At 44.1% G+C, this 23,286-nt stretch overlaps 1 protein-coding gene across 1 annotated transcript; it reads left to right on the forward strand.

Moving 5' to 3' along the window:
* The first annotated feature begins 8,699 nt into the window (after positions 1–8,699).
* On the forward strand, positions 8,700–15,505 carry LOC119331882 (transcription factor-like protein DPB). The gene is made up of 9 exons (XM_037605063.1): positions 8,700–9,068; positions 9,969–10,045; positions 10,305–10,348; positions 11,475–11,552; positions 11,626–11,772; positions 11,906–11,974; positions 12,523–12,621; positions 13,808–13,878; positions 14,906–15,505. The coding sequence occupies exons 1-9, from the start codon at positions 8,839–8,841 to the stop codon at positions 15,135–15,137; spliced, it is 1,047 nt and encodes a 348-aa protein (XP_037460960.1). The 5' UTR covers positions 8,700–8,838; the 3' UTR covers positions 15,138–15,505.
* The last annotated feature ends 7,781 nt before the right edge of the window (positions 15,506–23,286 follow it).

The following is a 23,286-nucleotide window of genomic DNA, read 5'->3' on the forward strand; positions in this document are numbered from 1 at the left end:
TGGCCTCCTCGTGGAGTTCCAGACTTCAACTCCAAGTCTTCTGGATTGCTTTCGCTCCAAGAAAGATGATCGCGAATGTTTCATTCCGTTTGGACTCCTTTTGGTATTCCTTTTTTGTAAAACTCTATAATAGGCAAAAAACAGAAACTGGCACTAGGCCTCCAGTTAATAGGTTAGCCCCAAAAACAATATAATAGCATATTAAAGCCCATTAAACATCCAAAACAGATAATATAATAGCATGGAACAATCAAAAATTATGGATACGTTGGAGACGTATTATTCCCTATGCCTCAGCTATAGGTTCTATCATGTATGCAATGTTGTGTACCACTGATGTGTGCCTTGCTATAAGTTTAGCAGGGAGCTACCAAAGTAATCCAGGAGTGGATCACTGGACGTCGGTCAAGAACATCCTGAAATACCCGAAAAGGACTAAGGATATGTTTCTCCTTTATGGAGGTGACAAAGAGCTTGTCGTAAATGGTTACGTCGATGCAAGCTTTGACACTGATCCGGATGACTGTAAGTCGCAAACCAGATACGTATTCATATTGAATGGTGGAGCTGTAATTGGTGCAGTTCCAAGTAGAGTGTCGTGGCCGGATCTACGTGTGAAGCGGAGTACATAGCTGCTTCGGAAGCAGCAAATGAAGGAGTCTGGATGAAGGAGTTCATATCCGATCTAGGTGTAATACCTAGTGCATCGGGTCCAATGAAAATCTTTTGTGACAATACTGGAGCAATAGCCTTGGCGAAGGAATCCCGATTTCACAAGAGAACCAAACACATCAACAAATGCTTCAATTCCATCTATGATCAAGTCAAGGAGGGAGACGTAAAGATTTGCAAAGTACATACGGATCTGAATGCTGCAGCCCTGTTGACTAAGCCTCTTCCACGAGCAAAACATGATCAGCACCAAGACTCCATGGGTGTTAGAATCATTACTATGTAATCTAGATTATTGACTCTAGTGCAAGTGGGAGACTGAAGGAAATATGCCCTAGAGGCAATAATAAAGTTGTTATTTATATTTCCTTATATCATGATAAATGTTTATTATTCATGCTAGAATTGTATTAACCGGAAACTTAAAACATGTGTGAATACATAGACAAAACAGGGTGTCCCTAGTATGCCTCTACTTAACTAGCTCATTGATCAAAGATGGTTATGTTTCCTAACCATAGACATGTGTTGTCATTTGATGAATGAGATCACATCATTAGAGAATGATGTGATGGATGAGACCCATCCGTTAGCTTAGCATAATGATCATTTAGTTTTATTGCTATTGCTTTCTTCATGACTTATACGTGTTCCTCTGGCTATGAGATTATGCAACTCCCGAATACCGGAGGAACACCTTGTGTGCTATCAAACGTCACAACATAACTGGGTGATTATAAAGATGCTCTACAAGTGTCTCCGAAGGTGTTTGTTGGGTTGGCATAGATCAAGATTAGGATTTGTCACTCCATGTATCGGAGAGGTATCTCTGGGCCCTCTCAGTAATGCACATCACTATAAGCCTTGCAAGCAATGTGACTAATGAGTTAGTTGTGGGATGATGCATTACAGAACGAGTAAAGAGACTTGCCGGTAACGAGATTGAACTGGTATGATGATACCGACGATCAAATCTCGGGTAATTAACACACCGATGACAAAGGGAACAACGTATGTTGTTATGCGGTTTGACCGATAATGATCTTCGTAGAATATGTAGGAGCCAATATGAGCATCCAGGTTCCGTTATTGGTTATTGACTGAAGATGTGTCTGGTCATGTCTACATAGTTCTCGAAACCGTAGGGTCCACACACTTAACGTTCGATGACAATTTGTATTATGAGTTGTGTGTTTTGGTGACTGGAGTTTGTTCGGAGTCCCGGATGAGATCACGGACATGACGAGGAGTCTCGAAATGGTCGAGGGGTAAAGATTCATATATTGGAAGGTTGTATTCGGACATCGGAATGGTTCTGAGTGATTCGGGTATTTTTTCGAAGTACACGGAGGTTACCGGAACCCCCCGGGGAAATGTTGGGCCAACATGGGCCTAAGGGGGAGAGAGGGAAGCCCGCGGGGGGTGGCCGCATGCCGCCCTTCCCTTTCCCTCTTCCTCTCCTTCTTATTCCCTCCAGTGGAGAAAGGAAAAGGGAGGGGGGCCGAATCCTACTTGGACTAGGAGTCCAAGTAGGACTCCCCCCTTGGCGCGCCCCTCCTAGCCGCTTGCCTCCTCCCCCTCTCCTTTATATACGTGGGTGGGGGGCACCCCAAAGGCACACCAAGATTTCTCTTAGCCGTGTGCGGTGCCCTGATACATCTCCAACATATCTACTTTTCCAAACACTTTTGCCCTTGTTTTGGACTCTAACTTGCATGATTTGAATGAAACTAACCCGGACTGACATTGTTTTCAGCAGAACTGCCATGATGTTGTTTTATGTGTAGAAAAGAAAAGTTTTCGGAATGTCCTGAAAATCCACGGAGGCACTTTTTGGAAAATATAAAAAATACTGGCGAAAGAATCAAGACCAGGGGGCCCACACCCTGTCCAAGAGGGTGGGGGCGCCCCCTCCCCCTGGGTGTGCCCCCCTGTCTCGTGGGCCCCCCTGGACCTCAACTCTAACTCCATATATTCACGTTCGGGGAGAAAAAAATCAGAGAGAAAGTTTCATCGCGTTTTACGATACAGAGTCGCCGCAGGAGGGCTGATCTAGAGTCCGTTCGGGGCTCCGGAGAGGGGGATTTGTCGCCGTCGTCATCATCAACCATCCTCCATCACCAATTTCATGATGCTCACCGCCGTGCGTGAGTAATTCCATCGTAGGCTTGCTGGACGGTGATGGGTTGGATGAGATTTACCATGTAATCAAGTTAGTTTTGTTAGGATTTGATCCCTAATATCCACTATGTTCTGAGATTGATGTTGCTATGACTTTGCTATGCTTAATGCTTGTCACTAGGGCCCGAGTGCCATGATTTCAGATCTGAACCTATTATGTTTTCATGAATATATGTGTGTTCTTGATCCTATCTTGCAAGTCTATAGTCACCTATTATGTGTTATGATCCGACAACCCCGAAGTGACAATAATCGGGATACTTCTCGGTGATGACCGTAATTTGAGGAGTTCATGTACTCACTATGTGCTAATGCTTTATTCCGGTTCTCTATTAAAAGGAGGCCTTAATATCCCTTAGTTTCCGCTAGGACCCCGCTGCCACTGGAGGGTAGGACAAAAGATGTCATGCAAGTTCTTTTCCATAAGCACGTATGACTATTTATGGAATACATGCCTACATTACATTGATGAACTGGAGCTAGTTTTGTGTCACCCTATGTTATAGCTACTAGGAAACATGCCCGTGCGTTGCTACGGGATGGATGGGCAGTGGTTGAAGAGAGGGTGGTGCACAAAGGAGTTATGCTGAGTGCATTTTTTCTCTGACTTTAAAGCACATTCTTTAAGAGTTCGGTTACTAATTCAAAGGATTTTCGAAGTGAGAGCACACATGATGTTTTTTGTATGACCGTAGGACTTCAATGTGACATTGTAGATTATACCGTCAGTATATAGTGACAAAACATATCTCACCAGTAAAATAACCATCGTATTGATGATAAAAGAATCATATACACGACACTTATGTTGAGTTACTGATATCACACAGTAAAAATGCCGTATACTTCGCCTAGTGTCCAAGCATGTTGTGTGTGTGCTCACTGTGAAGTCCTTGTTGCATAGATGTATAACTTCATGTGATGTCGTGATATAAGCAAGATTTCTTCATCGCAGTTCAATCTTTGCTTAGTGTGTTGCGCCTCAATTCTTGGTTCTTTTGTTCTGGTTGCATATTTTTGTCTTTCTGCCTTTCCCATGCACACTTTTTTTATGTTCTGTGTTGGCTTCATGTTTGCATATTTTTTTCGTGTGTATTTTTTTGCAACCGGGTCAAATCTTTAGTTCTTTTGCTTAGTTGATAGACTTCACATTACCTTTTCCAGTTTTTCCTATTTTTCGTCATTGGTCATTCATACATACCACTCTTTATCTCTTTTTCTTCTTTTATCTTTGCCATCCATGACTCGAGATTGCAATCCAAATTGCTTTCATGCATGAGAGTTTTGGATAAAATGATATTAAAGTAAGAGCATTGCTATATACACCATGTTTTTCGTCTAACTTCACTAAAAGTTGTAGATTAGTATGTCGATGCCTAGTGACAAAGCATACCACACCGACATATTAACCATTGCACGGACATCAGACAATAAAAATGTTGTATATGCAATACTTTAAAACTAATTTTACATGGATGCAATTGTTTTTGTTTCTCCATAGCATCAATGTTTGGGTCAAAATGATGTATAAGTTGGTTGCCTTGTTCCTCTGTACCACTTTCAACATGACCATCTTCAAGGACATCACGCATGTCATCTTCTTCCTGATCCGGAACAACAACCTTATTGAGAACATTAAAGAATTTGTGGCCATGACATGTAAATGTCTATCTTTTGGTGCCGATGTTTTACTATGCAATCGTATAAACCGAAATCAGCAGCTTCCGAAGATAATTTTTGTATTTACTTTATTGGGCATTCAAGCATACATGTTGCCGCCGTGTGTGCCCTGGGCTATGTAGTCAATATGAGTACGTTAAAAAACACAAACGGATGCAAATCTTAAAAAAAATGTACAACCAAACCCACAATCATGTGCATGTAGATTCGGAGAAGAATAAAAAAATGCACGACCAAGCGATTTGATGGGTATCTACCTAGTTATTTGTATTGTCAAATCTAGGTAATATCTATTCGGTGAGTGCTCCCGTGTCAAAAGAACAACACTCGGGTGTCCGTTGCAAACAACTTATCCAGTTGTGGAGCTAAAAAGAAAAGACAACGAAACGTGTCATCCCACACGCACCGCTGCCTATCTCTCCAACCTCATTTTCTCAGCCGCCCTCATCCCCATCTCTCCCCACACGTTCTTCTCCCCACACTCCCGATTCCCTTCCTCTCTTCTCTCCCCTTCTCTCTGTCCAGGGAGGAACGACACTCCAGTCCCTCTCAATGGACACCGCTGCTTCAAGGATTCCCCGCAGAGCTTTTGATCCAGATCAGATCGAGGCCGCCACCGAGCTCCTCGAGCCTCCTCCTTCCTCTTCGCCCTCGCGCACGCCGCCCCACTGGAGCTCCAGTGCCTCCCCGCAGCACCTTCTTCTCCCTGCTTTCTCCTTCTTCCTCTCTTCCCCCCCTGCATCTCAGTCCTTTCGTTTTCCCTTGGTCATGAGCAGAGGAAGCATACAGGAGGCCTCGCCGCTGCCGCCACCGCCTCCGAGTTCGCCGGCCGTTGGTGAACATCTCCCCTGCGACCGGCGCCGCGGCCCTCTGCCTCGCCTCCATCATACGTGAGGATGATGACGACAACGTCGTCATTGACCCATCCAGGTCCGTCCGTCGCCTCGCTCGCGTGGGATGCACCTGCGCATGGATTGCCGGTCAGGCAAGCCGTCCCTCGCCGGCGGGAGCGCTGGTGCCGCTAGCCTGAAGCATCTGATGGCAGACCAGACGTTGCTCCGACGGCGATCGGGACTCATCTTTGCATTCATTCTTTTCCCCATCTGCATCTCTGCCATCTGAGTCAATTGTAAATCGTCACCTCGCTGCTGGTTGTGCTAATTCGATTTCTTCGTAACGGCCAAGGGCCTCGCCAAGCAGCGGGAGGACTTGCGGGCTAGGCTGGCTTGCCGCAAGCACGCCCGCGAGCTGGCCCTTGTGCCGGTCAAGGCCACCTCCGGCGACTTCCTATCCGACGTGCTCTCCGAAGCCTTGCCCCATTCCTGTGCTAGGGCAGCGCGGATGCCCCCGCGACGCATCACCCCTTCCTTGGCTTCTGCGGAGGACGCCGGTGGCAATCGGCGGGGCGTGCCCGGCGGTTCGGTGGAGGGAGGCAATGGAGGAATCCGGCAATGGATAAGTGGGCGGAGGTGGCCGGTGGTGGCAGGGGTTTTTATTAAAAAAACGAAACGTTATCTCATCAGGAACATACATTAAGTAGGACTGCGGGTTGATTTCTTATAAACTGAGGGACTGTTATGCAAAAGCGACGACGGACGACGGAAATCCAATTTTCTTTATTATTAGGTAAAGATTACATGAGGAATCACACCCGACATAATTATCCATCACTGATTCATTGCCTACGAGCTTTTTACATATTGTTCTTCGCTTATTTACTTTTTCGTTGCTACTGTTACAATCACTATAAAACCCAAAAACATTACTTTTGCTACTGTTACCTTTATTATCATATTACTTTGCTACTAAATACTTTGCTGTAGATACTAAGTTATCCAGATGTGGTTGAATTGATAACTCAACTGCTAATACTCAAGATTATTTTTTGGCTCCCCTTGTGTCGAATCAATAAATTTGGGTTGAATACTTTACCCTCGAAAGATGTTGCGATCCCCTACACTTGTGGGTTATCATGCCCCCCTCCACAGTTTACGCCTCCGGTCATAGCGTCGTAGTGCTTAGGCGAAGCCCTGCGCGGATCACATCACCAACACCGTCGCCACGCCGTCGTGTTGACGGAACTCTCGCTCGACCCTCTACTGGATCAAGAGTTCGAGGGACGTCATCAAGCTGAACGTGTGCTGAACACGGAGGTGCCGTACGTTCGGTACTTGGATAGGTTGGATCATGAAGACGTTCGACTACATCAACTGCGTTAACATAATGCTTCCGCTTTCGGTCTACGAGGGTACATGGACACACTCCCCTCCTCTCGTTGCTATGCATCTCCTAGATAGATCTTGCGTGATCGTAGGATTTTTTTAAATTGCATGCTACATTTCCCAACATTTTTCGCATTATCACTTCATGTTTCGAGGCGATTTTTTTTTCAACCATGACCCGATACTCTACCAAAGGACGAGCGTCGGAGGCATGCGGTCGCTTTGGGTGACACAAACAAACCAGGACGGTCCTTAACCTGTTGCGGTCATCCCGAACTGACAGTTACAGGGTGCGTCGCTTCTATTCCCGTATCCATGGCCTCTTGTCCTCGTCGTCGGGCGGTGCTTGATCCGTCAGCACCATGGGTAGCTGGGAGAGGGAGAGAGATTTAAATGGGAAGTGGGTGCAGTGGCGATGAATGCAGTGTGCTAAGCCTTACAACGTCGAGTTTGATCGACTCGCCGTGGTTGACGTGGCACGCTCCAATGCTTTAAGGTATGTGCTTGTCATTTGACGATCAATAAGTCGTTCGCTCGAGATTGCCAAAAATCTGACGTCAGTTCTATAAGAGCAACTCTAACGTGTCGACCCATTTTGTCCACACGCGATCCATTTGGGTCGCAGCGGACAGAAAAGTCGGTCCAACGCGTCAATCCAAACGGATGCGCTTCCGCTTTTCGTCTGCCTGCCGACCCATCTCAAGCCCAATTTTGAGTCTGATTTGCGTCGGCGCGGACACGAGACAGACGCGCGCGCTGCGCGCCAAGTACCCCCTGGCCTGCTAGTCGGGGGCACATTGACCATCCTCTCCCACCCCTTGATAGCAAACCATCGTCCGCTTCCGACCCCCGTCCCGTCGCCAACGCCCATTTCAGGTGCCTCTGCCAGCAGCCGGTGCCGACGCACCTCCCCCAACGCCACCACCTCCCACGTCACCGGCACCACCGCCTCGTCGCCGGGGCACCGAAGCTTCCCCACCCCACCCAGACGCTGCCGCGAGCAGGAAGCCGCTTCCCCGCCCCGGCCAGCTCCTTCGTGCGACAACACCCGCTGTCCTGACGGCTGCACGCTTGTCGGACGCTGCCAGGTCCAAGGGAGGCGCGCGGCTCTTTGCCGACCAGCTTCTTTGTCGACGCCCGCAAGCTATTCGACAATTTACCAAGGTACAAAATGGACTCCGCTGACGAGTTCTTCTTCCACAATTTCCTACGCGACTCCACGATTCCTCGCCCGATGATGAGGAGGAGATCTTGGCTGCCGTGTTGGTCCATGACCACCTTAATAGGCAGCGGCCATTGTTCCGTGGCTGAGACCCGGGGCACCTTCCGGCGTTGAATCGCAACTGAGAGAGCAACCATTTCCTTCTTTGGAAGGACTACTTTGACACAACCAACTCGCTGTTCAAACATCAGAAACTCCGGCGGCGTTTTCGTATGGGTAGGCATCTTTTCAACCGTATTAGAGAGGGGGTGGTCAGATACGATAACTATTTTGAGTGCAAAGAGGATGCTCTTGAAAAGATTGGCTTCTCATCTTATCAGAAATGCACTGCAGCCATCCAGATGCTTGCGTACGGAGTACCCGGTGATCTCATTGATGAGTAAGTCCGTATGAGCTAGTCTAATTTATTTGGTTGAAACTATCTTATTTTTTACATGTTTGTTTGTGAAATAATGCAAAATATATGCGTATTTATTGAAAAACAGCGGCTAGCCGGCCACACGGCAAATATGGGTCAGCGCGTTGGGTGAAATGCCGACCTAAATGATAAACAATGCGGATGCCGAACGGGCGACCGATCCAAACAGACAAAAAATGGACAAAAACACCGTTCGTTTGGGTCGACGTGTTGGAGTTGTTCTAATGTTTAGAGAATGTGACCGTTTTGGTTGTTTGGAACTTGATACTCACATCAACGTAGCCCCGGAAGAATTGTAAAACAAATCTTAAAATTTCTCATGCCCGTTTCTCCGCGCTCTCCCGTCGGTTCCTGTCTCTCCCTCCATTTTCCGCTTCGTTCCTAGGGTTTTCTCCCCCTCCTCCTCCCAATTCTGCGCCCCCGCTCGCGCGATCCCCACCGCGATGGTCTCCAGCGCCCGTAGTTCCGGCGGCATGGCTCACTCGGCTTCCAACAGCGCCGGAAGCGCCGGTTCCCCCTCCGGCGGCATCGGGCCCGGCAAGGGGGTTGCGGCGGCGGCCGCCACGACCTCGGCGTCAGCGTCCACGCCGGCCAGCGGGAGCACCGTTGCCCGCCGCCTCAATGATCTCGAAATTCAGGGAGATGACGCGCCATCGTCGCAGCCCGCCGCTAGGTTCGTGAAATCTGCTGTCGTGTTGCTGCTTAAGTTGAGTTGCTCACCACCTTCTTTGCCCGGGGACTGTGTACCGCAACTTTAGCACTGGGTCGGTATAGAGTAATTTTGCGATCTGAGATGCGGATTTTGGTCTCGTGAGCTGTACTATTGAGAGCTGCATTTCGCTGTCCACTAGATTCAGTCGATGCATACTTCCTGCAGCATGTGTTGGTTTGAATTGGTGCGCATTGGCTACTGAAGAGGGTGTTAGGAAGATGCGACGGTGAACTACTGGACTTCATCGGATTGTTATGATTGCTTTGCATTCGATTGTTAAAAAACAGGCGATTGCTAACTGTTGTTTGAGTCACAGCATGCTCTGAAGTCCGTTGCCCTAGAACTTTTATTGGTGCGTTCATATTTTGCTTGGGACTTCCATGCTTCAAGCTATTGGATGTATCTTAGTGTTAGATGTGTTTTCTGTCAGGAGTAGATAAGTAGTGTGATAACAAGCTGTGCTGCTTACACTCGCTGACCATCGAAATGTTGCTCGGTATCGATATCGTCTATGTGTAATTGCATAGAGTGCTCCTTAGGACAAAAGTGGAACGTCACTCAGAGTCTCAGACTATCAGAGTTATTGGCATGTTTTGTGCTTTGGATTTGTCGATAATCTAAGCTGTTCCCTGTTGGCTTCCTTAATTTAGACGTCTTCTCTATTTTCTTTCTTGAGATTGGACTTTTTCACTTATTCTTAATTGATTAAAAATTAGCAGCATAAAATATTTTACAGTGGTTCTGCTTTGTCATTGCAACAAATTATTTTGTACGTAATTTTAGTATTTTACTTATTAAATCTTAAAATCTACAAGTAGCTGTGCACTTTTGACAGATAGCTGTATGGTATTTGCAATGCAGCAAGAAGAAAAAGAAAGGAACACGCGTAGTAGGTCCCGACAAAGGTAACCGTGGATTGCGCCAATTCAGTATGAAAGGTGAGTTGAATACTCTTCTTTCCTCTAGTACCTCTGCGATAGTCATCTTCCCATCATCATGTAAGCGTACTGATTCATAGGGCGCATGCAGAATACATATGACATACTGTTCACTCCATTTTCTGATGTAAAAGCATAATTGATATTTTCTCTGTTTGGTTCATTGTTAATTTGTTATTAAGGAAACCAGTTTATTGGGTCATATCTGACCAAATAGTGTTAAAAGTTCTCATGAAGCGTTTCATTTGGTCCTTTTCAGTCTGTGAGAAAGTTGAAGGCAAAGGGAGAACAACCTACAATGAGGTGTTTGTTTTTTGTTTCTTTCTATGCAGCAACTTATCTTGTTTTAGCATAATTGATGTGTGGATATATATAATATACAAATGCACATCCACACTTTTAAAAAGGTAACCACAGATATCTGACCACTATTATGTGATTATGGATCCTCGTCATGCTATAGGCTTGTGTTAGTTTGTTCACCAAAGTCTATAGACATCAATTGTCACTGCATCTTATTATTCTAACCAATTCCTTTTTCGGTTATGGGTTACATGATACGGTTCGGAGGCACCCTTAGCTTGTGTATCACACAGATGTACACAGTAAAAGGATACAACAGAGTCTGCTGAACTACCAATGCTGGAAGAAGCATTGCTAGATGTTTGATATCCGAGTTAACATTTCTGTTTGTCTAGTAAAAGAAAAAAAGTGAATCTGTTCTGACTCAAATTTATTGTGTCAACATGATTAAAGCTTTGTACACATGAACCTTACTGGTTTTGCTCATTTGAGTTGAGCATACTATGTTGACTTGTCACAAAATGTGGAAAATCCGCGTTATGCCGATCTGTTCCTTTTACTTTGTATAAGACAAAAGCTATTTCAAAGGACATTCCTCTGTTCATCTTTGATTGATGGGATTGAATCTATCCATTTTGTTCATATTGTTTTGCTAACATATAAAGTTCAGTCCAACATGCCTTGCAACATTTCCCCCCCTGTTTGTTCATAAAACGAAGCGTCTGTAACAAATCGGTTTTGTCTTAGTAAGAGGCAGAGCTCCTGCCGGTTTCTCGAGAAAGGAAAGAAACTGAAGAACCAATTGTGTTATGTGCACCTCAATAATTTAGTAAAGCAAAAATCAAGCCTACAGTGTGTTAGAATCCTGAACATCAGGCTCAGGAGAAGAGGAAGCCTGTCGTACTTGTATTCCTGTGTTACTCTTTGGATTCTGTCAAGATTGGAGAGACTACAGCCCTGTTTCCTTAACGTGTATTTACAATGTGTGTTAACTGCAAACTTCAATTACCATTTTTAGAAGAAAAATACTCTTTGCTAATGTAGTATGATTCTACCACTGCCATGTTTTCCTGTTTGCATTGCAGTTTAGCTATTGCTTATAGGATGTAAGGCCTGTCTTTTTCAGGTGGCAGACGAACTTGTAGCTGAGTTTGCAGATCCAAATAGTAATATTGGGTCACCAGATCCTGATAATCCCAACACAGTTAAGAAATATGGCTACTCCTTCTGGTCAGTTATTTGTTATGTGCAATGTACTGATTGTATGTAAAATTCAGCAACAATATGATGAGAAAAATATACGAAGAAGGGTTTACGATGCACTAAACGTCCTGATGGCTATGGATATTATATCTAAAGATAAAAAGGAAATTCAGTGGAAGGGCTTACCCCGAACAAGTTTGAGTGATATTGATAAATTGAAGGTAAGTTTGTCCCTAGTCATGTAGTTCACAACTGTTCTACTTTTCTTTTGGTTGTTTCCTTCATAAGTTCCCTAATCATGTAACTGTTCTACCGTTTGGTTGTTTCCTTCATAAGTTCATGTGCATTTTACAGACTGAGGTCATTGGGCTGAAAGGTAGAATTGACAAGAAAAGTGCATATCTGCAGGAATTACAAGACCAAGTAAGGACACAAGGCATTTTTACGTGAACCGATAATTTGAATTATTCTGTAACCCACTGTCTTTAAAATTTTGACAAGGAACTTGGTTTCATACATATTCTAGATCACTTGTTATTTTTGTATACATATTGATGTTCTGTGATGGTGAATGTTTCAGTTTTTTCACCCTATATAGTGAAATATTCATCCATATCAATAGGGAATCCCTTCGTGTACACTTCTGTGCCACAGCATGGGTGCAGAATTAGGAGAACAGCTAATCTTCGATTCAGCGTTTATGGTGCATGCTTAATTGATTGATGCAACGTTCAACTGCTGTATTTGTGCTAGATTTATTGTAGGGCTGAATGCTTCACTTAGCAAGCATATATCTGTTTTAAAGTTATCATAGTGCTATAACTAAGCTGGCTTATTTTAAAGTTGTGGTATGCCAGAAGTTTGTTATTTCTTGTCTGATATCAGAAGAAGATTGAAGTATATTGTACGGAAAGATATCATCAATATCTAGGTGCTAACCATGTATTTTCTTCTACTTTTCTGTATTTAAGTATGTGGGCCTGCAAAATTTGGTAGAGCGAAATGAGCAGCTATATGGTTCGGGAGATGCCCCATCTGGTGGAGTGGCCCTGCCATTCATATTGGTTCAGGTAAGCAAAATTGTATCCTGTAATTGATATGTGGGCTTAAATGAAGTTAATCATGTCATTATACTCAAATGCTAAAGCTGATGATCTAGCTAACTTGTGTTGCTATTTTACATTTTAAGTCACTTTGGAGTTTATTGTGCTAAGCACAAATTTGATTTTCTGTGAACTCGAACATGAAAGTTTCTGCTTCCCCTTTGGAGCTGTGGGCATGCTTTGTTCATTCATATTGCTACCTCAAGTTGTGCGCATTTGACTTCGGTGGCATCTATTTGGTTCTCTACCACAATGGTGGCATGTTACACTTTCATACCTCTAGGCAGTTGACATGTGTTTTCTTTTCTGGCCATAGTCTGCCTAAACTGCTGTATACAATTTCTTTACCACACAAGATGTGGCTTGCCACATTTTACTAAATTAGATTAGTTGTCAACCAAATGCACCCATGTAAGTAATAACCCTTTTTAGTCCTAGTTTTTTTCTCCACCACGAACATTCAAAGGAGCATCCCTTTTTTCGAGGTTTGGACTTGGATTATCATAATTCAGGAACCTGCAGCAAAGGAGGCGAATTCTGAGTAGGGTTAAGTGTTAACTAGTCAATACCATTTGATTCATGGATTATCAATGGGTCATGGGTGCTATAGTAAATTCTTGCAATGGAATTTTTGCTGTTGTTTTGCATGGACTGCATAGGTATTAATAATGCAAGGTGGAGCAAAGTTCTAACCTTAAGAACAAATAAATAGAAGGAAAATGAAATCCACTCAGATTTTATATTAAGTTCCTAGCTTCCGGTCGAGGCCTGTAACTTTCACCCAGCCAGGTTTTAGGGCTTTTATTACACGACCATTTGGACAACAGCTCCGGGTTCTGTTCTCATAATCCTGATCCTATATTTGGGCGTGGCCAAAATGGACCTGTGGCCAACAGAACTACGTATTCATAATTGTAGGAGCAGTATTGCATTGTAAGTGTACATTCTTAGATGGCTATGAATTGATTCTTTTTGTTGAGTTATTAATTTAAACATATGAACCATCGTATCAACCCTTGTGGTTCTGCATTTGTCTTTTCTTTCACCGATTATATGCCCTACAAAATGCTTTCCCAACTCCAGTATGTATATGCTACCAGCATTTATTTTCATGGCGGTGAGTGACAAGGACCTCTTTTTGTTGTGCAAACAGACACGTCCTCATGCAACTGTCGAAGTGGAGATATCAGAAGATATGCAGTTGGTGCATTTTGATTTCAATAGGTAAAATACAAACTCTACAATGTGTTCCTTGACATGATGAATCTTGCTAAGTGATCTAATCATCTAACAATTTAGTATTAAGTGACATTTCTTATAATTTTCTGCCCTAAGTTTTCTTAGATTTAACATGTCCAGTTTCCAATTAAATGGGGTGTCTGTTGCTAAGCACAAATCTGATCTTATTTTGCATTCTTTCTGTACGGAGATTTCATAAATTTCTTGACATACCTTTTCTGCTGGACACACATCTCTAATTATTTCTGTATAATAGCTTGGATAAAAACTCTAAATAAGGGTCCCTCTTTTTTCTAAAGGGAAATGTAACTTTTCAGTTGTGTGAGCATCCATTGTAAATAATGATCCATTAGCTGGAAATCAATGTCTGTTGATTCCCTTGACCACTTGTAACTTTTCAGTTGTATGATCATCCATTGTAAATAATGATCCATTAGCTGGAAATCAATGTCTGTTGATTCCCTTGACCACTTGAGGAACCTGTGGTGTAATCTGGTCGCAAACGAAACACTCAGCAGTACCACTGGTCTCTTTGATTCGCAGGATTCTAAAAACGCAGGAATAGGAAAAACACGGATTGCATTGTCATGCCCATTTAAATCTTACAGCATTTTTGTCTTGTTTGATTGGATCACAGTTAAAACAAAGTATTTTTTTCAAAAGGTTTGAGTGGATACATAGTTATTATGAAATGTAATGTACAGTAATCTTTAAGAAAAATTCCTATAGGACTCAATCCTACTAATCAGACAAGTGACATAGAAAAATTCGTTAAGATTCCTATGAAAATTCTTGAGTAGGCCTTAGCTTGTTAGTTTTTCTGATATTTAGCTTGTTAGTATTTCTTAAGCAAGTGTTTTGCTTACTTGACATGGTGAGCCCACATCCACTACTTTATTGGCAATGGAAATCTTGTCCTCAGCTCTATGAATTATGCAGAATCATTTGAGATCATGAAATCTTGTGAACCCTTCCACAACCATGTCTGACATGTATGTTTCTGAAAATGTAGCACTCCGTTTGAGTTGCATGATGATTCCTTTGTATTGAAAGCAATGGGGTTCTCTGGTAAAGAAGAAACTGATGGTACAGTGGCTCTGGTTGCAAATGCGGTTGAATGCTCAAGTGCATCAAATGTTTACGGGCATCGATCACCACAACCTGCAAGGCCAAATGGAATTAGGCTACGAACCTCACCTCCTATTCCAGGGATACTGAAAGGGCGTGTCAAGCATGAACACTAGGCACTAAAACAGGTTGTTAATGTTTTGAGAGCTACTTGGATTTATACTCCCTTGGCTTCTGTAACTTAAGATGTAAAAAGGCTTGTAAATTATGTCCATGGGGAAATGTGATGTTCTGATTTAGCTTTGCAGCCGATGGTAGGCTGATCGGCATGTGAAGCTCCAGGCCTGATTTTAACTTTTAGCTCAATTCTTTTTGTTCCTTTTTTGATTTAGAGAAACGAACTTGGTTTGGTCCAATGTAACTGTAGCATTTTGTCTTCTCAAAACTAGTCAGCATCTTAGTTAGGATGGACACTCGAGTAAATTGCATGTATATCATACTGTTATGTATCGGGGGAAGTTAAATTTGTCACAAGATACGAAAAGACTCCTCTTTGGCGTACTGGTGTGTTATATGTTGTAGTTCCGTAACAGATACACGTATGTGGCCACACGCCCTCTCTCCGTGTGAGAAAATTTGACGATGTTAGAAGTGTTTTTATGCCCATAGTCTAAATTGGATTGTTTATCTTGTGCAGTATTGTTGACAATCGATTCAGAGTCGCTTTTAAGATCGAGTGAAAGGTCATGAAGAACTATAGAGAGATGAGTGGTGTATGAAGAGATCTTGTCACACGGTGGTACTTATGTACGTTCAGGCTCTTTGATGATAATAGCTCTATGTCATGCTTGTAGATATATTGATGAACGAGAGAATACAAAGTATATAGTATAATCTAACAAACTAGGTCTCGTGAATGAACTTGAGTCGATAATCAGGGTCTCTGGTGTAAAAACACTTTGGAGCCCGAGCACTGGGTAGCTCGTTATCACGAGCTTAAGTTGGTCATAACTGCAGAAGCTCCAATATGTACCCCGTTCTGATCTCTACATATTGCACCAACCGCTCCAAATTGATTACCCTGCACAACACCATCAACATTGATCTTTGACAAACCATTCTGAAGGGCCTTCCATTGTGTAATAGTGTTGCACAAAGTTCTAGTTGCCGAGGCTTGTGGTTTAGCGAGAACCTGAAGATTCGATATACATGACAAGACAAATTGATCAATGGTTTGAGGGCTCTATAAAATAGGCTCATGAATCACTCTCCTTCAAGTTGTCCAAATCCCCACGCGACCACCATCGTTGCAAACTTATCATAGGAAACAGTGTCATGCATCTTGAATAGCCACTGTTTAGCGCAGGGTTCACGATTAACTCTCACGCGTGCATCAAGATCATAATCAGAAAGCGCCCATACACACCGCGGCATGAATCCGTAGCTCCACAAAGTGCACAATTGCTCATCGGAGCCATGTTACACACAGTTCTTTCTGATTCATGGCAGTCACCGAACCCGTACAAATGGCAACCCTTGGGGGCGGTCACCGAACCCGTACACTTTGGCAACCCCTGGGGGCGGTCATTGAAACCCGTACAAATTGCTCGGGGCAATCTCCACAACCTAATTGGAGACCCCAACGCTTTCCCGAAGCTTTACACCACAATGGTTGAGCTTCGAGGCACCACCAACCGTCTAGGGCGCTCAAGCACCCAAGAGGAACAAGCTCTAGGGTACCAAGCACCCAAGAGTAATAAGCTTCTCAACTTTCACTTTCACGTATCACCGTGGAGAACTAAAACCGATGCACCAAATGCAATGGCAAGGGCACACGGAGTGCCCAAGTCCCTCACTCTCAAATCCCACCAAAGCAACGAAATCTATGGAGGAAAATGAGAGGAAGAACAAGAAGGAGAACACCAAGAACTCCAAGATCTAGATCCAAGGGGTTCCCCTCACATAGAGGAGAAAGTGATTGGTGGAAATGTGGATCTAGATCTCCTCCCCCCCCCCAAAACTAGCAAGAATCCATGGAGGAATTGAGGGATAGCAAAGCTCGAAGAAGGTCAACAATGGGGAAAGAACACGAGCTAAAGGGATCAGGTTCAATGGGGAAGAAGACCCCCTTTTATAGGACCTCCCGAACCCATCCGTTATGTGCTCAGCCCGCACATGAGCGGCACTACCGCTCAGGGGAGTGGTACTACTGCTCGGGTGGTAGTGCAGATAGAGAAATGCAATGGTGCGAGACCATGAGCCAGTAGTGCCGCCAGAGCGGTACTACCACTCGGCCCAGCGGTACTACCGCTGGGGTTGCGGCTCAGGGCTCTAAGGAGGCAGAGCAGGATAGATGGGGTGAAGCAAAGCCGCACCAGCGGTACTACCGCTTAGAGGTGGTAGTGTCGCACACCCACTGCTGCTCTACAACCGCTGGGAGCACGCAGGGTCATGGAGGGGAGCGGAAGTGGAGTGGTAGTGCATGGGCGATACTACCGCTTACAAGCGGTACTACCGCTCATACTACCGTTCCACTGCCGCGCAACCCGACATGAAAATTCGCATCCCCAGAAGCAACGCTACTATGCAGGGCACAGGGCCGTGGTACGGCCACTTACAAGCGGTACTACCACTCGAGAGAGCAGTACTACCTCTTGAGGCCTTCAGGAACACAACAGAGAAACCAGAGGATACAATAAAGCCTGAACTGCCACAACTTCTGCAAATGATCTCCGAATTGAGCAAACTCAAGCTTGTTGGATAGATGACGACGAGTAGCATCCAACAGCGATAGTAAGAAGAGGCAGCGGAGGTATGCCTAAGATATAGAGGAGTGAAACCTCCAAAAGAGAAGAACCGGCATAACTTTCAACATCGAAAACATCATAGAAGATGCAAGTGAACTCCGTTTTCGATGAACTCAAGCTTGTCATGAAAATGATGAAAAGCTTTAAAACTCACACAGAAAAACACCAAACAAGAACCAAGAGATATGATGCAAGTATGCAATGGTTTGAGCTCTCTACGAACGATACGATCAAGCTACTCACTTGAGAGCCCCCCTTGATACTACGATAATCGATCCTATAACCTGGTCTCCCAACTACCACCATGAGACCGATAAAACAGAAAACCTATCAAGGGCAAACCTTTGCCTTGCGCATAACGTACTTGAGCTAGATGATGACGATCTTGTCCTCCTCAAGATGGACCACCTTTCTTGATTGCGTTGGGTCGATGAAGACTAGTTGATTGCTCCCCCATACTCCACTATGGGTGAGCTTCTCTTCGACACATCTTCACAAGTCCATTGTCATCACAATGGACGGAAAGCTTCAAGCACGATCTCTTTGTGATGCTCCACTTGAACTTGCACACCGCAACCTTGATGACGATCACCATTTGATGTCATCCTCCATGGGTTATATGATATCTTCCTTTTGATGCACGACCAGGGAAACATACCTAACCCCACAAACAACTCTCACGTAGACCATGGGTTAGTACACAAAGCGCAATGGACAATGCTTACCCCACCATGGGATCACTTGATCCCTCTCGGTACATCTTGTAAGCTTTGTGTGTTGATCAACTTGATTCACTCTTGACTTAGTCTTGATCAACCATGTATCATGACCAATCTTTATATAATTCCTTGAATAGCACCTTGGTCAACACATAAACTCCTTGAAACCAACACATGGACTTCAAGAAATTCCTATGGACAAATCCTTCAAATATAACTCAAGGCAACCATTAGTCCATAGAGATTGTCATCAATTACCAAAATCAAACATGGGGGCACCGCATGTTCTTTCACTGATGAATGAAAAGGATTCCACAAATCCTCTTGATGCGGAGCATCCCATGATCATCCCCATGGACGTACCTACATCCCCCTCGACACCACTTGGACCTATGACAAGAGCTCGAGCAAAGGCTATCGAAGATAAGGTGAACTCGTGCCTCTCCAAACTCCCACTCCCTACTTACAAGACATGGCTACTACCTCATGCGGAGACTCTATGTGTGATCAGGTGCTTGGAGGAGAGCCACGGAACAGCTACATTCAATGGCCAAGACGGCGAGGACACCAAGCGTGAAGGACAAGAAGAAGAGCTGCCACGGAAGCTACAGGCTCCGGACGACGGGCCCAGCACGGACGTCCGACGCCTAGAGGTCGTCACAACCCAGGGAAAATAGGTCAACAAAAGCTACAACGGCCGGACGTCCAACCAAGACTGGACGTCCGACAACTCCCAGGCTCCGGACGACCGAGCTCCTCCGGACGTCCGACACTTCCCCAATAGAACCAAAACTACGGAAATCCGAGGAAGACCGGATGACCATGCAACCGACAACAGAACCAAAACTACGGACGTCCAAAGACCTACGGACGACCGGGCCATCCCGAGCCACCGGACGTCCGAACCCTGGCTGTGTCCAGTTGCGGGCTGAGGCCCATGTACCCCTTCACTTCGCCCCTCTTTTGCACTTAGACTATAAATAGACCTCCTCCTCCTCCTAGCTAGGGTTAGCGTTGATTTAGCCCATTTGTGAGACCTCCATTTGTGAGACCTCCCATCCGGATCTACTCCTTCACGAGGGACCGACACCTCTTCGGAGAAGATCCTTGTTGGATTCAAGACCTCCTTTTGGAGAAGACCATCTTCAAGACCCTTTGTATCGTCCCTTGTTGGATTTGGATCTTGTATTACCTCGTGCCTCATGATCTAGCGCATGTGTGACTTTATTCTTGTTGGTTGATCGTTTTCTCATATTTTTCCCTCGTTCCCCTCCTCGTGTTCTTCGTGTTCCTCGTAGGGATCCGCTCCAATCGTGAAAGATCAGCCTCTAGGGTTCTACCCTACATCACCTCTCTTTAGCATTTTTTCCATAGGAAATGGGCTAAAAAGGGAAGATATCACATGGGAGAAAGGAAAAGAAGGAAAATAGAGAAGCAATGAATCATCAGGAAGCGTCAGAAGGACTCCAGAGCACAAGACAACGTTCCATGCGACCGCGAGCGCTCGCATGAGCGATCATTTGGCATGGAAACCGAGGCAGCTCGTCCACCTGAACAACTTTTATTAAGGGGACCCATCGAAATGTCAACAGACGGGGCATAGGAGCAGCGTCGAGCACAACCACAACCCATTCATCATCATCTTCATCCACAAACCCTAGCCGCCGCCATTTTCACCTCCATAGCCATCTCCACCACCATAGCCCTCTCTCATCTAGTTCATACTTGTAATCATGCATCACACAAGGCATCTATTATAAGACATATTGCAATCAATCAATCTCAAGATGTGTTCTTCAATGATTTCTTCTTGAGATCTGATCTCCATGTATGAGTAGTCCGGTAAGGTATGGGGTGAGGCATGAGCCTTGCAGCCCCAGGTATTTGGTGAAGGGATCAATGGAAGTCTTTGACACAACGTCTTGCATGTGTAAAATAAAATTGCATCGTGAAGTATCTCTTGTCTTGTCCGAGATCTTCATCCCTGAAGTTACCTAGGATCATGGAGATCGAGCACTGGTGAGGGTGGGAGCAAGGGGACTGTGAAGTGTTATACTGAACACCGGTGACAGTAAGGTTTAGTAGGGTAACATGGATCATATCCTTGGGGATTCATGAGGTGTAGTCATTGAACGCCCAAAGCTTTTGTCTGATATTATTATCATAATTATCGAGGCAACCCCGCAAGGCAGATAGGGCCTTCGGTAGGACAACTAATTCTTGATGCAGGACTCGTGCCGGTCATGATGTTATTTGGACACATCCCCCATTCCAAACGAAACAAGCACCTCTTGATGGGTGACTTCCCGACCACAAACTAATATAATTTTTCATCCCAACACCACTACATGGTTGTAAGCATTAAGACCTCATCCCCGTACCTTCTTTTTATTATAAGTGTTTGAATCAATATTTGCTTGCTGATCTGGTCAAAAGTTGGATTTGACAGTTTAGCAAAAGCTTGCTAGATACCATCGCTTCAAGGGAATCTTCCTCTCATGGGTTCGATAACCCAGGGTCACATATGGGGAAATAGGCGCGGGATAGCTGGGGAGGAGTTTAGTATTCCTAGTCTTTGTTTTTAGAGTTTTTGTTAAACTTAATTTTCAGCTTTTGTCTTTACTTTTTCAGCTTTAGTTTTAGTTCTGTTTTGTTGCAAGTCTTGTCATTAGAAAAATCCAAAAAGTTACTACGGCTCGTAATCTTGGGAGTTTTGCTACTCCTAGCAACAATTTCATGCGTGAACCAATAGCACAACCTGATGTTGCAGCTATAGAATATGAAATCAAACCGAACTTAGTTTTCATGGTTCAGCAGGACCAATTTGGAGGCTCTGCTTCTGAAGATGTAGGTATGCATTTATATAATTTTACTGAATTGTGCAACATGGCACGCATAAAGGATTATGACCCAGGTGCTCTGAAACTTTGCTTATTTTCTTTCTCTTTGAGAGGAAAAGCTAAAGAATGGCTTTTAGCTTTACCTAAAGGCAGTATTACTTCTTCAGATGCTTGTTGCAGCAAAGTTTTATCCAAGTTTTTCCTACCTTCAAAAATTATGCAATTACATTATCAGATTACAGGTTTCAAGCAAGAGGAACGTGAGCCACCAGCGCTTGCGTGGGATAGAATGAAAGAAGCTATAAGAAACTACCCCAATCATAGAATGGAGGAGTGGTTAATCCTTCACATGTTTTATAATGACTTGAACCATATGTCAAAAACTATGCTTGATATAGCTGCAGGAGGAACAATCATGGGGAAACTCATAGAAGATGTCAAGAAGATACTAGATGATATGCAAGAGAACCATGCCCAATGGCATGTTGAAAGAACCACCACCAAGAAGGTGAATGCTATACAAGAAAATAGCTCATAGTTGACAACCAAGCTAGAAGAACTTATCTCTTTGATGAAAGGTAAAGAGGAGGTAAATGTCAATGCCATCACTGATGAAGATACTAGTGATGTGAATTTTATTGCTTGTAATAGCTATAATCCCAATTGGAAAAACAATAGCTGTGCTCCTAAACTTCCTTATCCTAATAATGGAGGAGCATCAAATAATTTTCGTGGAGCTAATGGTAGTAATAGAAATACTCTTGAAGAAAATTTTAAAAGTTTTATTGCTAGCAAAACTGAGAAGAATGAAAACTTCAAGAATATCTTGAAGAATCATGATAGCTTACTCGGTCAATTGACCAATAAAGTTGTTAGACTAACAAATGATGTGCAGATACTTGAAGCCAGATCCAGGAATATAGAGGCACAAGCGGCTAAGATAGCACAAAGACAAACCTTGATTTTGGCCAAGTTTGCAGGTAAACCGGAGCGTAACCTAGTTGAATACGTTAAAATGGTAAGAAGCAATGAAGAGAAAGTTGAGGTACTTGACACAAGTCATGTGCTAGAGTACAATTAGACCGTAGCAGATTTTGTCAAGATGATATCCATGAAGTATCCACTACTGGAGGTAACTAACGATGAAGCATATAATGTCTTTGTTGAACACGTTGCAACCGAGGTATGTGAACTTGATAATGAAAGAAGAAAAGTTATTCAGTAAGTTACCAGCTAGGCAAGAGGATGCTTTTGAACCAACTATAGAGACTGAGATAGGACTTAATAAGTTCAGTGTTTTATGTGATCTAGGGGCAAGTGTTTCCACTATCTCCAAATCTGTTTATGATAGTCTCAATCTTGGTCCTTATGCTAGTACTGATATTGTATTGAATATGGATAGTTCTACTTTTACTCAGGTAGTAGGCATAAAGCATGGAGTCATAGTTATCATGGTTGATTTAGTTATAGTGGATATGCCTGAAGATCCAATTGCTCCTATAATTCTCGGTAGAGCTTTTCTAAGGACCATCAAAGCTGTGATAAATGTGTTTGAGGGAAATGTTCGTTCTGGTTTACTAGCTAAAGATCGCTTTATAAGGCATTTCCCCAGGAAAAAGAAATTGAAAACCTACACAAGAGGAGGCATCATTCTGAATGCCAGAAGCTATGGTCTCAGTGTTTGTCGGTGTATAGAATTAGGGGCTCTACTTTTTCACCCCTTTACCTGTGCACGGGCAATCAGAGCCGCACCTGCAGCCACACTTAGCAGGGCAAGGGAGGGAAGCTGAAGCCACAAGACAATCAAGGCGACGCCAGGCTAGAAACACGAAGAACAAGAGGGCGAGGTGGACTCCCCCCGGCAAGACCCTTGCCGGGGCAACTTGCCCAACCCGAGCGGAGCGTGCCACCCTTGAGCCCGAGGTTACCAACACCATAAACGACATTGGAACCAAGGCT

Source organism: Triticum dicoccoides, chromosome 1B, assembly GCF_002162155.2.
Source record: "Triticum dicoccoides isolate Atlit2015 ecotype Zavitan chromosome 1B, WEW_v2.0, whole genome shotgun sequence".
NCBI classification, from domain to species: Eukaryota; Viridiplantae; Streptophyta; class Magnoliopsida; order Poales; family Poaceae; genus Triticum; species Triticum dicoccoides.

Coding starts and splice junctions, on each gene's coding strand:
- LOC119331882 (XM_037605063.1), top strand. CDS start 8,839: ATGGTCTCCAGCGCCCGTAGTTCCGGCGGCATGGCTCACTCGGCTTCC. Junction 10,349..11,474: donor GGAGAACAACCTACAATGAG/GTGTTTGTTTTT, acceptor TGTCTTTTTCAG/GTGGCAGACGAACTTGTAGC. Junction 11,975..12,522: donor TGCAGGAATTACAAGACCAA/GTAAGGACACAA, acceptor TCTGTATTTAAG/TATGTGGGCCTGCAAAATTT.